The sequence below is a fragment of the Rhinolophus sinicus genome, linkage group LG05 (assembly GCF_036562045.2).
Source record: "Rhinolophus sinicus isolate RSC01 linkage group LG05, ASM3656204v1, whole genome shotgun sequence".
In the NCBI taxonomy this organism is placed as follows: domain Eukaryota; kingdom Metazoa; phylum Chordata; class Mammalia; order Chiroptera; family Rhinolophidae; genus Rhinolophus; species Rhinolophus sinicus.
The window spans coordinates 792,406-810,505 of NC_133755.1; the positions used below are offsets into that span (position 1 = coordinate 792,406).

Below are 18,100 nucleotides of genomic sequence, written 5' to 3' on the forward strand. Positions count from 1 at the left end.
CAGGTCACCACGCACGTGTGTCACATGACAGACTCCCTGGGGCTACGTGATCACTCTGTCAGTGTCGGTGCCATGGGCTCTCACACACCCACGTATTATGCCCGCTCACTTGACTTTTCTAAAACAGTCACCAATTTGACTTCTTATTTCACTTTTAAAAACAATTATGTTCTAAGTCAGAATAAAGAAAGCCCTATAAGACACATTTGAAAGCCATTTCAATAATGCTCTGACTACTTTTCCAAAACATGTCACTTTGTAACTTTAAAAGTAGACCTTTTAAAATATGACCTTAAGTAAACTAAAATTGAAAGTTTAATTTTACAAAGACGACAGCAGAACCTAAAACCTGAAGATGCGTGGTTAAGGACGCACACGTCCACTTCTCCTACCCTAAGCCACTGCACACAAACAGCCCTAATCCCGAGCATGATGCCACTGTTGTCCAAAGAGAACGCGAACATAAAAGAGCGATATTTTATACCATCTTCATAATTAGCCACGGCCAATCACAAACCATTAATCAGCCTCAACAATTCATGATTTTATCCCAAAATATACGTTTACTACAGTAAATGTTTAGAAGTAATTTATGAAGTGAGCCTGTTCTCCAGCTTTCCAGATATTTCATTACACAGAGCTGCTGTTTGCAGCTCTGAGGCTGAAGTTGCCCATCGTTGCGTGACATGGGCCTTGTTCAGTAAACTGATACCCGCACCCGTGTCTTCTGATGCATCCAGTTAGGCTGTCATGAAGTGTGTGTGTGTGTGTGTGTACATGTATGTACAGATACAGCCGTACATCCATGTGGCATAGATGGTGAACTCTCTTTGAAAGGTCCACAAGCCACTTTAACCACCTAGGGCTGCTTCATACGGGTCAGGCTCCTGGAACAAACTGTGATGACTTCTGAAGGATATAATTTTGCCCGCCCATGAGATGGGCCACGGCCGGCTCAGCGCCCGACCTACTGATCTCACGACACTCCTGCACGCGCCCGAATGGCCTTCCTGGGTATGGAAACATTAGCGGCCGAGAACCCTGGTCCCTGAACAGTTTTGAGCCCGCGGAAGAAGCAGAAGGAAGAAATATTCCCTTCACTTTTAAACATGTTTTGGCATTTCTCTGAAGCAAATTCTAAGCCAATAAGACTCTTCAGAAAACTCCCACTTTCTAGAAAAGCAATGACTTTGACAAAAGGACTAGCTTGGAAGTCACTTTTGGAGTCTGGCATTAAGGGACACTAGACAGAAAAGCAGAACCACCTTCAGTAACAGCCTGCACAACCCACCACCCTGGGCAGCGTTTTCCACTGTGAGTCTCACTCACATGCCAGATGCCTTTACCACAAACACGGCCTCCGATATGGAAGCCGGTGACAGGCTGACAAATGATTCCATCTCAGCAGTACCCTCCTTACGCGACATGTGACAATCACCACAGTGAAGCTTCGGCCATCAACAGACAAACCTACTTCCCAGGGGACACCCACACCCGAGGAGGCAGGAGGATTAAGCCGCCCATGCCCGGCTTGGCTGGTGACAGTGCCTGCTGGGCGGGCCTCCAGGACGTGCCAGTGACACGTGTCACTGTCTGGAACAAGCCGCTGGGCTAGTCAAAGGGGTGCCCCGCAGACGTCTCAGCCAAGTTCTGTGGGGACCAATGTGAATACCAACTGGACTGAGCTACACGCTGACACCACACAATCTAAAAGGATGCTTTAAAACAGGGCGTCAGGACGGTAGCAGGGTCTCCTGCGCGGCGGCGGCTGCACGTGGGCAGCACCCACGCGGCCCGGACACCGACCCAGGGCTTCTCGGGAAACTGGCCGTTCGGTAACCCCGGGGACATTACCATTTTCCTCGTCCTCCTCCTCGTCCTCGTCCTCATCCTCGTCCTCGTCCTCGTCCTCCCCGTCCCCGTCCTCGTCCTCGTCCTCGTCCTCCTCCCGGTCGGCCTCCTCCTCGTCCTCGTCCTCGTCCCTCTGCTCGTCCTCGTCGTCGGACTGCTCGTCCTCGTCCTCATCCTTCTCGTCCATGTCCTCCGTCCCGTCGCTCTCGTAGCACTCGTCTACTGACGAGCTGTCTGCTTTCACCGCGAACGCCTTCCGTTTGGGGGCAGGTTCTTGGGGCTGTTTATCTTGTGTTTTCCTTTTCTTAGCCAGGGGGCAGCCGTACACACTGTTCAGGAAAGAGACAGAAAGACCCGCGTTACCAGCTGTGGAGCGCGGAGTGACGGGGTCCCCAGCAGCAGGAGCCGGCTGAGCACGGCCACCGCTGCCACGCGGGGCGGAGGGTGTGCGTGAGCATGTGCTCACGCGGGCCGCGGTCTGTCCAGGAACGACCCTGCAGAGAGAAATGGCTGCGGGTGTCTGGCGACCATCCACACCCCACAGCGAGTCTGCGCCTTGTTCCTCGTCACTGTCATCCCGCACAATGACGGGATTCCGATAAAATTCACAAGGCTGCTTTAATGAAACACCTGTATAACATCACGCCCTTCATAACACAGATTCAGTGATGTCCGTTTTAGAAGAATCAGTTCTCGCACACTGTATTTACTTATATGCATTTATGCGAAATAGAAAAACAGGTGAGTTGTGAGAAAGCTCTGGATAGATTTGGGCTTGTACACTCCATGGACACGTGACACCTTTCCGACACAACAACCTACTCAGAGGAAAGGGAAGCAGACGCCTGCTGATGGCAGGCCCTGCGCCGCTCAAACCTCAGCAGCAGGACGGCAGTGCTGCCTGGTGTGAGCCCCACGCCCCGCGTTACAGAAAACGAAGGCTGTCCTATTGGCGGTCATCACTGAACCGGACGTGGTAAGACCCTCGCAACCTCTCCTTGAACAAGGGCAATTTTCACACACTCGATGATGCAACCACATTTGCTAGTAAGAAAAGCACGGCAAGATGCAATGAGGAGGGCAGCTGAGAGGGGGTGGGAGGAGACGGGGCAGAACGTAAGCAGTGCCGTCAGCCATGAGGTACGGGGGTGACCAGCCTTCTGCCTCTTAAAAGTTATCATCTCTTAAAATATAATAATCAAAACAAGCATAATATTTACTATAACCAGAAAAAAACGAAGACAACAAATGTTGGTCTACATGGTATTTCTAATATGAAATAAACAGGATTCTGAGATTTCTTTTATGTGAATTTTTACATGCTTTGGGGAGACGCAGAGTCAGTCACGTCAGAGACACTGGTTCCTCCCACCGGGCTCTCCTCTCCATCACGCTGTCACCACCTGACAACCAGTTGGTTTAAATCCCACACCAGCAGTCTTCTCACGAGCAGCCTTGAGGATCTGAGCAGACTTGTGGAACGTGGTCCCTCTGTGTTCGTGCGAGTTTGCTTAGCAAACGGAACAATGAGCAGTCTGCTCTGGAGCGCCTGCCCATGGTTTTGTGCTGTCATGGCTACTGTTCCACTCCCACACTGACTGTCAGTCTTCTCAGTTCATTAACAAAGTGTGTGAGTCGTCTGTCTTCGTCACAGCTACGTGTACAACAGGCATTCGCTAAAACAGACCCCAGGTGGGGCTTTCGCCACCACCCTCACCCAGATGGCTGGCAAACCACGGACGGAGCCCCAGCTGACCATCTGCTACTCAGTTAGGTTGTTCAAACACCCCCACCTCACCTTGGCAATGGGAAGCTTCCTCAGCTGGTGTAAACCCAGCACTAAGGTGGGTGTTCGGGTTTGATTCTCACACACACTGAGCTGCCCGAAACGTTATAATGGCTCACTTATTGCTCAGACCTTACAGGGGGCTGCAAGGTTTAGAGCACAAGACTGAAGACGGTCCCTCTATATTTATTTGGGTTTCTCTCCGTATCCTTCATTTTGTAAACCACTGGATTCAATTTTTCAACTATTTGAAATTAGCTGGTCTCAAAGGTCCAGGGTCTTTTGCCAATTCACATACTTTGATGCTCAGTGTTTTTCTATATCCATCAATGTAAACCATAAATAAAACTGCACTCCAACTACAAGCCAATTCTATCTTGTCCCTTCTCTATGTGACCCATTCTCATTGACTGCCAGCTCCTGGTATCCACCATTAAGGTGACAACCAAGTTCAAGCCCACAGGACAGACCCCGTCCTATCTGTGTAGAATAGCACGTGGATTGAGGACCTGTCGAAACTGAGCGATACCTCCTGGTCCACAGGCTCCACTGGTGGGGAATATTTCAAAGCGAAGCCTGGAAGGCGGTTCTGGAGCACGTGTTCGGGGACTGTGGATCCTCCTGAACCCACATGCTGTGACCATGATGTCTACTCATGAGGTGGCCAGTGGCCTGGAAGGAGAGTTCGCATGCGAAGAAGAGTGGGCACTGTCCCTCCTCCACCTGCAAAAGCCAGCCTGCCTCACGTCACATCTCAACTCATTCGGGCTTGTGTCCATAAACACAAGTCCTTGTAAAAAGACAACAAAACCCCATCATTCTGGAATGTCCCCAGATTGACAGACACCACGTGGAATTAATGGTAGTCTAAGGAATAACAGGGAAGCTAGTGTCCAGGTGAAACCCAGGAAAACGAACGCGGCAGGCACCATGACTGGCCCGTCACCCCCCAGCTCCCACGCGGGGGGTCCAGGGCCCACTTCCTGTTTGGAATACATGTCATGTCTCAGCGGGGTGTATTTTCACCTACTGTGCTGAGCACTTGCTGGGCTCTTTGGTCTGAAAGTCAGCTCAGGGAAATTTTTTGGATTGCTTCTTGCACCATTATATGCCTATTGCTCACTCTGTTCTCTTGTCCTGGAATTACTGTTATTTGGATGTTGGCAGGTTCTTTCATTGTCTTATCTTTTCTCTCCATTTTCCCCCCTATAGCTTTGTCTTTGTAAATGGGAGATTTCTTCACATTTATCTTCAATTCTTCTCTTGAGTGTTAATTTCTTGCTATCTTTCATTTCTCTAAAATTCTTAGAGCTCCTAATTGTTTTCTCAACAAACATCCCGACTCATTAGAATATTACACTTTTTTTGACAATGCCTTTCTCTGCGTAACCTGTTTTTTCCAAGCTGTCTTTTCTGCTATATTGTTTTCATCTCAGAGGCTCCCCACATGGCTAATCTTTTGCTGTCCACTCGCATTTAGGGTGGGACTGGAATGACCATGGGCGTCAGGTGCAGCAATCTGACGAGGCTGCTCGCCAGCTAAGCCAACTCGAAGAATTTGGTTTTCCTCTTAGGTGGGTCTGACTCTCCAGAGAAGGCTCCTTCAAGTTCCCAGCGGAGAAGCGTCAGTGCTGGCAGACGAGGTGCTCGGAGTCCAGTGTGGCAGACCCCCGGTCTCCACCTTCAGTGCACAGATGCCCACTCAGCCTCCTGCTGGGCCTCGGCTCTCCAGGGGACCGGACACCTTATTCTCTCTAGAGGACAGTGCTGTAAGCTTGTTCCATCTCGAGAGTGAGTGGGCCTGTAGATTGGGGCCTCTGCTTCAGATCCACCGTCACCAATGCCTCCAGAAGAGCCTGGAACCACCCATTCTGGAGTTTGGAGGTTTCCGTCACAGTTGTCAGTGCCGCCTAGGTTTCAGCTTTTGTCGAGGCGGCTGTCTGCTAGATCAGACGGTCCTCAGTCCTCTGCTGTCTGGCTGCCCAAACTCCGATGCCAGCCCCTCCTCTCCCAGGATTCCCCAGGGGCCTTTTGCCTTAAAGAACCAGACTCTGCTGTCATTTCAGTGAGGTCTGCAAGGAGTACCAGCCTGTAAGTGTGTGCAACCCCATCTTAGACTCAGACACCATCTGTGTGATTTTTAAGAACTGAAATGTGGCTACATCCTCCCTATAGAACTGTACATCTCCCTATGCACCCTCATTCAGCCTTCGCTGTGCTTCCCCACTTGCCATTATTTGCACCCTAAAGTCCATGCTCACTCAGGGCTGCTCGGCCTGGAATGCCTTCTCCACCGACCCTTCAAGACGCACCTCAAGCTCAACTTTCTCCTGAAGTCATTCCTGATCAGTCTACACTTCCAGAGCCTCTGCCATTAAGGAATCTGTACCGTTCTCCAAGGAAGATATACAAGTGGGCATTAAGCATATGGAAAAGAGGGAACTAAAAAAAAAAGTGACCAGGACCTTGACTAAAAAAACACACACCAAAAAACAACAATAACAAAAAGAGCAACTGTGGACCATTAGACCCTGAGCATGAATTCTGTAAACTACCTTATGTTGCTCTTGACGTTTCCATGTGAGCTCGTCTCACCTCAGTTTAACTGCTCTCTCCTTGGCTTCGGGCTCTGCGCCATGCAGTTAGTTACCCCAATGCCCATTGTGCCAAGTGGAGGAGTGGGCCTCCGATGTCCTCTTCGTCCTGGTAGATATCTGGACACTTTGGTACGGGCCTACCCATCTTAGGTTTGGTCACGCCAGCATCTGGCTCCCAGCCACGTATGTGCCAACTCCCTCCCTGCTACAAAACACCACCTTTGCCACTTACAACTCTCGGATGTTGGAAATGTTCATATAAAATGACCTCAACAGACAATCTACCTCTTGGCAGTAAGTCCGGTGAATTAAACTGATATATAAACATATGTAGACTCTTTATATTTTAGCTAATAATCTCGGATGTTTTAGAGGGTTTCCTGAAGTGGTCATTTTATTATGAGCTAGTGACCCAAGTGCTGGGAGACACCACTAAGACAATGTGCCCAGAACCATAGAATCTGGGGGACAGAGGAACCTTAGAAATCACTTCATCTGTCTTTCTACGTAGAACATGAAGACACTAAGGCCAGAGAGATTAAGTGACACGTACAAGCTCAGCACTGCACTAGACTTTGCACCGGCCAAGCAAGCACCTCTTCTGCTACAGTAACAGTTGGGACAGACATTAACCAGTTAAAGGACTTCTAGCGCGGACCTATCTGTGCACTGCATTCCTAGTACTCAGTGCCTCTTAAGCATCCTACTCATAGTAGCTCAAAGGAACATGTCCAGACAGAGAACTGCTGGAAAGGAACACCACGCTTGCTTAGACTGTTAACAGCATAGCAGCTTCAACTGTAGCTTTCTGAATATTTACAAGTTGACAACAACACTCGGGCAGGTCACACTAAACATTAACACAGCAGCACAGACCATCTGGTCTGCATTTAGTCCAGATGAAGACATTCAGTGCTTGAGGCAGCAACTGACGACATCATTAGCAAGTGATTGTTCTACTTTGTACTGCCACAGGTACTTGATACTGTAGCAACACTTAATACTGTCACCACACTTAATATTGTAGTAATACTTAATACTGAGGCTACACTTAATACTGTAGTCATCTGCAGTACTGTAGCAACACAATACTGCAGCAACACTTAATACTGTAGCAACACAATACTGCAGCAACACTTAATACTGTAGCAACAAAATACTGCAGCAACACAATACTGCAGCAACACTTAATACTGTAGCAACACAATACTGCAGCAACACTTAATACTGTGGTAACACAATACTGCAGCAACACTTAATACTGTAGCAACACAATACTGCAGCAACACTTAATACTGTAGCAACACAATACTGCAGCAACACTTAATACTGTAGCAACAAAATACTGCAGCAACACAATACTGCAGCAACACTTAATACTGTGGTAACACAATACTGCAGCAACACTTAATACTGTAGCAACACAATACTGCAGCAACACTTAATACTGTAGCAACACTTAATACTGTAGCAACACTTAATACTGTAGCAATACTTAATACTGTCACTACACTTAATACTGTAGCAACAGGATCAAGCGCCTGAAGTCCCATCAGTACTACCACCTTGAATTATAGTAAAAGTGATAGGAAAAACTGAGAAACAAGCTATATAAAAATTCATGAATCTACCAGTTAAATCTTTGCTCTGGGAGGAAATATATAAGAAAATACATAAAAACAAAATGCTAAAACTTCCTACTTTACTCAATACATTCTAGATTCCTCTTCTAGGAATGACTACTAGGAACGATGTTCTAGGACAGAGTACTTTGTCTTTATATGGTTGCTAAGAAATTATTCAGTTGGGAAATATTTAAAATGCTGGATGAAGGATTGGGATGTTTACACATTTAGCTGGGGATGGAGGAGACGCATGAGTGTTCTAGCTCAAAGCAACATGATCATATATAAATATATGACAGATACACAACATTTAATATATATCCAGACATGAAGACACACACACATATGCACACTCCAGGAAAAATACGCCTTTCATAGAAATTATGAAGCGTCTTAAATATGCATTTTTAATAGGTTATTGCAAGCAAAATACCTGAGTTCTTACTCCACATGTTTTCAAAGCCGCTCCACAGTATAATGGGCATCAGTCTACAAATAAGGAGTCTTAGTGTCTAGTCAGTATGAAGAGAATTAGAAAACGTGTTCTCTGTAACATCGCCGTGAGGGGCATTTCTGTGGCCATGGCTAGTTAACCGCTGTTGTGCCTGCACTTTTTTCGTTGCGCGTAAGCTTTCAACCAAATCCATCTGCCTTCGGGTTTCCCACCCCGTGTTTGGATAGTATCTCAGCTGGACACAGCTATGTTCATTCCAGTTATTTACTTTCCCACTAACAGTGAGAAATACTTGTCCTAAGAAAGCATGTAATGAATTGATGGTGTTTCCTGCCCTGGTCTAAGATACAAACATGCACAAACACAAGTCGGGGCGTGCATCTAACAGCTGACCGTCATTGTGCTGTTGACACTGTCACAGAATGCTGCGCTTCAGGCTGTGCAACTCCCTCACTCCTGGTACTTTCTCTTTTTCGAAACTCAGATGACAAGAGACATTCGAATTCCTTGTGACGGACGACATGTGCTTTGAACTGGGCTTCCACATGGCGCCCTCGTGAGGAGCGATGGTCCCGTTGCAGAGGAGGTGGAGCAGGACCCACAGAAAGGCGTCTGTGGGCAAGTTCAGGGCGCCCACTGTGCTGCCCTCGGGGGCTCATGTTCTCTGAGTCTGCACCTGTGTCCATCTGTCTCTCGCCTGTTTGGCTTTGTGGCTGGGATGTGCTCTTGGGGGCCATGCCCAGTGTGGCTGTGACCTGGCTGTGGCTTCCAGGATTTCCAGTCAGCAGAGATACGGCATAAATGGCCAGCCTGCCGCCAACTGCAGCAGTCACAGTGCTTCCTTAGACGAAATTTTACTTGGGGCCCTGGTTGGGTGTGAGGTCACGGTGTGTGTGTGTGTGTGTGTGTGTGTGTGTGTGTGCACGCTCATGGCAGCTCTGCATCTCTACCTCACACCAACTTCTTAGATATGCAGGTCTTTGGGCAACAAGGGACTGTCTTACGGGGCAGACCTGCCCTCCTGCGAGCACACGGCCCATTTAGTGAGAGACAGATATCGCGTGTATGGTAAAGGAAGAGGCTCTCACGTGCTCAGGGGGCCCCCACGTGGCACTAACAAAGCCATTGCGCCCTCCTGGCAGCTCCCAGCACTGCCCCACTGTCCCCCGTGGAAAGGGGACAGGTTTCTCAGGAGTTAGCTGTAAACACAGCCACACCTGCTTGGTTCACTGTACTTGTGGTCAGATCTGGGGGTGGAGGTTGCAGAACGTTGTTGTTTTGTTTCTTTACAGGAAATGCAGTATTCTTCCTTCACGTGGTGCTGAGGGGTGTGAGGAAGAGGGGAGACTGTCGGCCTCCCAGTGAAGCCACTAGGCTCACTCAGTGATGGTTCCATGTGAAGGATGCTTCCGCATGGTGCCAGAAGCCATGTCATCTGCCCCCAGGTTTAGGACACTCAGTAGACATTTCCCCCTTTTCCATCAGATTTTTTTGGAACCTCCCACCCGGCTCCCTGGGGGTAGGAAGGGAGACATTAGTGCAGCCACTGCAAAGGCTGTCTCAGACTTCTCACTCAGGAAACTGGGCTGCAAGCCTCTTCATTTACCACGTGTCTGTGAGCGGTCGCTCCACAGCTGTGGTGTGAGCTCCTCGTCTGTAAAGTGAAGGGCTGGTCAGATGCCCAGGGGTCTTCAGAGGAGCCATGGCTCCAGATCAGTGTCTCAGCATGTGGACACGTGTGGAGGGAGGGCAGTGTCCACGTGGCCATGGGACATGCTCTGTCCTTGCACTGACACTCTTTGGCTTGTGCTTTGGCTCTGTCCGACCACTCAGTTCTCTCCTACTCCCTGCGCTTGGAGCCGGAGGCTGGGTGGGTGGGGGAGGGACGTGTCAGGTGATCCGGACAGAGTCCTCTAGGAATCAAACCTCCCTGGGGTCAGTCTGGAGGCGGGGGAGCTGGGAGGTGAGTTCACCCAAACATAAGTGAGACGATTCTCCAAAGGGAGGGGATGCGACAAATTTTGAACCATGACTTCTTCCAGAATTTTCTAGCAACAGTATTGTTGAAAAAGTGATCAATGCTTTAGAAATTAACCCTTTTACAAACAAGATAATTCTTTTCTGAATCAGAAGGGAGTATTTTTAAAGCAATCATGTTCCATCTCATCTGCAGCAGGTGCTGGTGGGAACACAGCTGGAAAGAAACTCACAGCAGTCCTGCTGTCCTGCCAGCCCTCCACCCCATGACAATCTACCCCACGGGAAGACTATGTAAAGAGACCTGTCACACATGGTTGACAACAGGGAAATGTTCAGAAAAATGTCAATCATTTCCAACAATAAGAGTTGCATAAGTTACACTATGACCACAGAATGGAAGTTACCACGCAAATGAAAATTAAAATATTTAACAACATCGAAAAGGCTCATGTTGTGATGTTAAGTAAAAATTTAAAAATACAAGTTTACATCTATAATATGAGATTTAAAAAGTAGCAAAAATGCATTAAAAGCAAAAATCTAGCAGTGTACTGATATTCTGGGCAAACGTCGCGTGCGCCACGTCAGCAGGGATGATGGCACCACAGACGTTAGTGAAAGGCTGCCCCAGTCCACGATTATTTCTTCTACAATTTTATTTTTAGTCTTTATTTAAGAAAATGAGCATTTCCCTACCTTTAATCTAAGTCATCTTTGAGCTCACGCAGTGTTTCTTTTGCCTCTCTTGCTAATAAATCTCCCTGGGAGAACCAGTTAAAACATTTGAAAAGCCAACTTTTTATCTTTTCAGATTCTGAAGTGTTTCAAAACCTGAAAAGCCCAGGATTTTCCCACCTTCCCGCTGCGCTGGGGGCCAGGAGCCCGTGTCACACGCCTGGAGCCCCAGGAACCACGCCCGGGTGGTAGGGGCCTCGGGTGAAAGCCCCGAGTCTCCTGCCCTCGCCCACCAGCATCTACTAGAAATCCGTGTGGGTTAATTTCAGAGCTTCCCTGACAGAACCACGCTCGCCTCAGCGTCCCCGGAGCTTCGTGCCTTGTTCTAACAGCCTGAGCACCACTTTCCAGACCAGCCAGCCGGACCGGGCAGAGGGGCTGAGTGGACAGACAGCGGCCTGGCCTAGGGGCTGTGGGCAGAAGGAAGCGTGGGCTACAGGGTGTGGGGCTATGGGGACTGAGGACACACTCCCAGGGGCCCTGGTCTGCATGACAATGTGCCCTCACACAGCAGGGGCTGAGCTTGCTGCTGCACAGGACAGGAGGGCGACCCCAGGGAGCCACCCCCGCCCCCAGGAAGGGAGCAGGGACGAAGCGCCAAGTCCTGCAGCACAGTTTGCCGAGACCTCTTCTGGCAGCTGCATCACTGTGTGTCCCCCACACGGCCAGCCTGACACAGCCAGCACACCCCAAGTTAGAATGAAGGACACAGCTGCTGGACTGGACCCCAGCTCTCCTTCAAGCCATGTTTCCTCTGAGTGTGTGTCCTGCCCTGGGGGTACAGTCTGGGACCCAGTGCCAAGTAGCTGATGGGTAATTACCTTGCCCACCTGCCTGTGAAGCCCAAGCACAGTGGGGACTGGCTCCAGGGTGGGCGGTCCCCAAAGGGCGGCCCCGGCCCCGCCCTCTCAGCCCTTATGTCCTGCGGGGGGGGGGGGGGGGTAGGCTGGAGAAATGGATCCGGGGTCTGGCCCCCCGGCCTGTCTGCCGACTTCGGTCTGGAGCCCAGACAGCTCGCCACACGCACAACAAGCCATCCGATTGGCCGAGGGGCTGAGGAGTTGATCTGAGAGCATCAGTGAATCATGACTAGAACTTCCAAGATGCTTTCTCATCCCGAGTTCTGGGCAACGCACACCCCGCCCATGCATAGGGAGCTTATGTCTGGCGAGGTCAAACACAGCATTAGACAGTGTCCATGGTGCACAGGGTGGCTCCGGCGTCCCAGTGAGCGGTTCTCTTAAAATGGGTTGAACTACACTGGGGTGCTCAGAGCCTTCCCTTAGCAGGAAAGGGAAGGCGAGGCATCTTAACGCCCCATCCCCACAGCGGCAAAGGCTGAGGGAGGCTCATGGTCCAGCAATGCTTTGTGGGTGAGCCGCACAGGGTTGCACACGATCCTAGGACACGCACCGGCTGTCTCTCTCTGAGCCACTCTGCCCTTTTTACATACTGTATGTTCCTGGCCACTGGGCTCTCTTACAGCTGAGGCTGCAGGGTGGCAACGGCCAAGGAACCACACACCTGGCTCTCAGACTGTGCCCTGGGCCAGGGACATGCATAAGCAGGGCCTGGCGGGGGGCTCTGAGCAGCCTCCAGCCTCTGGACCTCCCCAGAAGCCCCGCGGTGGCCTGGGGGAGTCCCAATGTGCGACAGAGCTGAGCCTGGAGAAGCCGTCTGGCTCACAGCCCTGACCGTGCACAGCAGGCTGCCCCTTCTTCCCCGGACAGCCAGACAGCCCTCGCTCCTTAGACAACCCCTCCCTCCCCAGGCAGCACCTCCCTCCCCGACAGCCAGACAGCCCCTGCACTACGCTTCAGTATTTCCGTGATTGTCAGTTTCATGAATCCACGGCGTGAACAGAGTGACATGGGACACGACACTGTCCCCAGATAGAAGTCATCCTCTGTGGCTACTGAAGGCCTCAGGAGTGAAGCCGGGTGGCAGCAACGTTAGGGTCATGTCAGGGCTGGGGGTTGCTGGGCGGCAGGCGTCACAGGCAGGGCTGCAGTCTGTCGGCATGATGGACAAGTTCCCGGCCACGCTCAGACACTACCTAGGAGGCAGCTCCTGGCACTAACACTCTTTGGGACAAGGTTCTGATTGTCACTCCATGCCTGTGTGTGTGGGTTTTCAGATTCAGACGTGCTGTGGGCCTTGTTTCCTGGTTGTTATGCAGAATAACCCCTCTGCCCTGTTACCTGCAAACCCCATGTAGTCAGGTACCTGCCCTTTGCACACAGGCCTGTCCTCTGGACAGCGCTTTTGACACTTGGGACCATCAGAGTCCCCTTAAGGGTATGCAAACAGACTGTTGGGCCCCACCCACAGCTTCTCATTCAGCAGGTCTGGGCTGGGGCCCAAGAATTTGCCTTTCTAGAAACTTCCCAGGTGATGCTGAGATTCCAGGTCAGGGGACCCCACTTGGAGAACCCCTGCCTACAGGAAGCGGACCCAGCCTCCAGCTGCAAGGATGGGCTTGAGGTCATGAGGACGATGGTACCTGCTGGTTAGGGAGGGCTCGGGAACGGCTGTGACCCCTGGAGCACTGGAGCTCTGAGGACGGTGGTGCAGGCCTCCCAGAAAGCTCCTCCTTGCTCTTCTGAGAGAGCTTCCAGAAACGAGTGCCTGCAGCCTCCTCCGGAGGCGGGGGCAGAGGGCCGGCAGGGCAGGGCTACTGACTTCCCAGGAGGAGGTAGGTCATGACAGAGGACGGAGAGACTATAAGAGAAGTGGCTGGTCATGGAGCAGGAGCCTGACTGAGGTCACCTGGGCACCCACCTCTCCGTTTCCAGTGTACACGCGACAACCTCTGTGGTTTATGCCAGTCTGTGGTAGGTTTTCCATTTTTTGCACAGAAACATTTTTAGTTGCAAACACTAAAATCAGATTAAAGCAACGTCACACTAAGACAGCGTCTCCTTCTTTGCCCGCTTTCCTGCGTTAGGCAGGAAGAGTGCATGGGGCTTGGGGTGCCCACCAAGTTCTGGGTCTAATATTTGAGGCATGAGCTTCTCTTCAGGACAAGTCAGAGGAGGAGGGACGCAGCTTTCCCAGTCGGCATCACAGGTCCTGCTGGCCACGCCCCCACCCTCAGGGCGGAGACTCGAGGAACAAGAACGGTGTGAAGGTGTGAACGTCCTCAAACCGCTCATCCTGCTGCCTGCCTGCATCCGTCACCGGAACCACCTCAGGGTGGTGTGACCCGCTCGCTCTGTCAGTCCTCGTTTACCCCCCAGCATCGCGCTCACGCTAAGTGGGGGACGCACGCCCCTCAGAGCACGGCACCCATAGGCTCGGGCTCAGCCTGGCTGGTCCCTGGGCTAAGAACCAGCAGAGACCCACACACTCGAGGGGTCGGACCAGCTCGGGGTCACAAAGCCAGCGTTGCTCTGGTACCTGGCCACAGCTGCACAACTGGGTCACCTCCTCTGACACCCTTCATGGCGCCTCAGGCCCGTCTCCATGCAGCAGAGCTGAAGAGGGGCTGCTGTACTTCTGCCGTACTCCCCAGGCACAAGGCAGCAGCCCTCAGTGGGCTGGGCATTACCTGGCGGGGACCCCGGACAGCAGCTGTCCTGTTTGCAGACTCTGCTGACGGCTTAGAGCCAAGTGGACCTTTTTATATGTAAACTGTCTGAAGTGCCTGTGTTCCTTTTCTTTGAATGTGGAATGATTTGAAAATGTATTTACTTTTATCAAAGGTTAAAAGTAGGTCCTGAAATGCACTGTACGTTTTGTTTCGCAGTTTTTAAATACCCTTTAGAATTGATCCCACTGTATTCTAAAGTATGCAACGCGGTAGCCCAGGCAGACACACTGCAGACTAGAAGCAGGCAAATGGTTTTCTCAGGATAACGGCCAGGAATCTTATTTTTTCAAATCGAGGGTTTATTGTGACAATGAAGGTTAACTGCCAGAGTCCAAACAGACTCCAAGTTTTGTGTATTTGCACATGTGACTAATAATAAGGCATCAGAGTGACAGCAAGTCCAGGAGACCCACTTGGTTTGATTCTCCACTTCCTGCAAATAAGTCCCTGGATCTCAACATTTTTGCTGTGCAACTGTGTAAGCCATCAAGTTAATGCTAAAATATGTGTGTCCTCCCTTCTGATTTACAGTATCAGTGACACACAGTCAGAAGCACAGGCCTGCCCTGAAGCGTATGGATGGGGGTGTGACGTGCACACTGGTGTCTCCTAAAGAACGAGGGGCATTTGTTCTCGCGGCAGCAAACCGGCGGGGCGGCTGCGTGCACAGAATCTCCCATAAACTCCCCACAGTGCGTGCCATCACACAGCCACCACACATCAATCAGAGCGCTCGCCAAACACGGCAATGTGTCCCGTGCAGCCAAGTGAATCTTCATTTTTCACATGCAGGGCCTTACTAATTAAAATCAGCTTTGCAATTAAACATGGAAAATTGTGTTAAACTTTCAAGCGTGGTTAGAAAAAAATGCAATTATTTTTAGGGCATTTTATTTTAATGCAAATGAAATTTCTAACGATGTGAAATCCCTAAGAGGGAGAGACAGGCCTCCCTGTGCCTGTCTCTGTCTGTCTTCCTGTTGCTTCTTCCCTCTCTTCCTGTCTCTGGATTATGGCTGCCCCTCAGTGCACGGTGCAGAGCCCTGCTGTCTCACCAGCACCTGGTCCTGTTCCAAAGCTTTCAGTGAGAGCCTCTGTGAAGGCATGAATAATGCAGCCCCGGGGCTGCCGGCAGAATCTGAATGAGGCCTGCTTGCGCCAGGAAGCCAGCCCTGCACTTCAGCTCCAGAACAAGCCCCCGTGAAGACAAGCAATTATTCACCCGCTGCTTATGCGCAGCAATCATACTGCGGCTGCAAAGGTATATGGGATGGAGAAGTGTGAGCAAGGAGCGCAACAGGCAGCCAGAGAGGCAGTCATTTTCTAATGAAAAGGGAAGCTACCATTCGGAGCTTTTAATTGTAGTTTCAAGATCCATTGATTTGGCTCTGAATTCTCTAATCTGGGGAGGATTTAAAATAACAGTGATACCCATCACCAAGCTTTTGGGGGCTTGTTGAGTGTGAGAGACTCTAAAGCTACATCTGGGTCAAATATTTCATCAGAACCCTATGCTCAACAAATAATTTTAAAAAATCCAGTGAAGGGTAAATGCAAGTGCAATCCACTGAATTTCAGAAATAAATCCAGAGGGTTCACAAAGTAGGTATGTGAAGAATAAATCCCTGTGAGCGGCTCTCTGTCTGTCTGTCTGTCTCTCTCATCAGAGGCTTATACAAAAGTCACTGTTCAGAAAGAAGGAGGTAAATCCAGTTCATTTCAAATGTCCCAGTATGGACGCCTATACGAGGGAAGGCTGGAAGGCAAAGTACCCCATTGTTTAATAGGAATCCAGTAAGTGGTATTAACACATCTGGATTCCTTCCAATTTCTAATTTCTATTGGGAAAATTAAGAAAAAAACTTTAAGAACAGTAAGCTGACTGTTGTTTTGCAGATGAGCTAAGTTTCTACAGATATTCCCCTGGAACCAGCAGGGGCACACTTTATCTTTAATCCAAACAATATTTCATATCAACATGGAGAGAAAAAACATAAACTGAATATAAGGCACCAGAATTTTCAGTCTTAATCAAATGTTCACAAGTAGATTTTTGCAGGAAAGCTCTGACATTCGGCTCCTAGCTCGCAGCTTAGAATCAGCTGGTGGAACACTCTGGATCACCACGGTGTGTCTTGCTCAGGAACTTGAACTGTCCTCAGGCAATTATAGACAGAGTGACAGGTGGGGCTCTTTTCACCGCACCTTCCCCCCTCCCTAACATATACGATGCCCATCTTCGGTTTGGGGGCTGCCCTCGGAGAATGCCAGGCTCTGGTCCCACCTGGTGAAGCTCAGGGTTGTGGCACTTGACGTGCTGTGGCCCACATGGCACCACACGTCGGGCGGGGTCTGGCACTTCATACGTGGCCGGGAGCCTTCGGATGCCACCTGCTGGAGGTCAGGAGGAGGGGCAGGCCTGCAGCTCCTAAACCCCACTGCTGGTTTCCACATCTTCCACCCACCGCAAAATGGCATGGGCATGTGGGAAGCCCTTGTCTTCCAGCCATGGGCAGTTTAAATGCTTGCAGGTCACAGTCTGCCTGCACACTGGGGACAGAGGGCATCCAGGAAGTTCCCTGCCCTGAACTTGGGCATCGAACAACTAAACTAGAAACCTCGGGATCACCAGGAGCCAGCGTCTGCATCTGATAAAGGAAGCTCTGCAATCGGACCCCACCTGAGATACAGGCAGGCTCTAGCTACAGCCAGCACGATTTCAGAAAAGTTGTCCGCCCTCCACAGCCACGGCACAGCCATGCGATGGTGTGTGTCGGAAGGCAGCGGTCGTCACTGCGCACAGAGCAGACCAGTGAGCGCTCTGCTTCCTAACAGGAGAATTGCTTCTGGCCCTGACTGCAAATCCATGGTGTTTCTGTCATACTTATACACTGATAATATAAAGCCCCAGTGGGAAAAACAGAAGTCAGATTCACGTGTCCAGATACTAAGGTGGTTTCTGAAGACAGACGTCTGTTTTACCGGTTAGTGGTACGAGGGGCGGGGCCCTGACCACCTTCACCAGGGCACGGACATGCTGACTGAGCTGGATCCCTGCCGCCACAGATGGGCACTGAAGCAGCGCCGTCTTCAGTGCCGCGGCGACGCTTGTCTGACCTGCTGACGTGTGCGTGTCTCAGATATGGGATCCCCCATTCATCTCCCTCATTTTGGCCTTGGCTGACAAGGGGCTCAGAACTAAATGTAAGATGTTATTAAAACCCTGATATAACCTGGGTTTCCAGTAAAATTATGTTTCCATTTCCCTTACGTTTTTCCTAATTTATCTCTTGATTTAACTGTTAGCTGTGCAGTTACACGACTGTTTACCAGCTAACTCAGACTGTTTATAAACTATTAACACAAATAAATACTCATGAATAGATTCTCTTTTGTTCAAGGACGCAATTTTTGAAGTCAGGCAGACCATCCAATAAAGTAAGTATTTTAACCTTCACTGCTACCCCCAGTTCTTAGCCA

General features: G+C 50.3%; 1 protein-coding gene across 28 annotated transcripts in view; it reads right to left on the minus strand.

Moving 5' to 3' along the window:
• The window catches only part of MYT1L (myelin transcription factor 1 like), a 363,194-nt gene that overhangs the window by 99,529 nt on the left and 245,565 nt on the right, over positions 1-18,100 (minus strand). For all 28 annotated transcript variants that reach the window (XM_074331624.1, XM_074331629.1, XM_019752014.2 and 25 more), the window contains one exon: positions 1,855-2,180. In XM_074331624.1, coding sequence (XP_074187725.1) covers positions 1,855-2,180 — 326 coding nt within the window. The remainder of the gene's footprint in view (positions 1-1,854; positions 2,181-18,100) is intronic.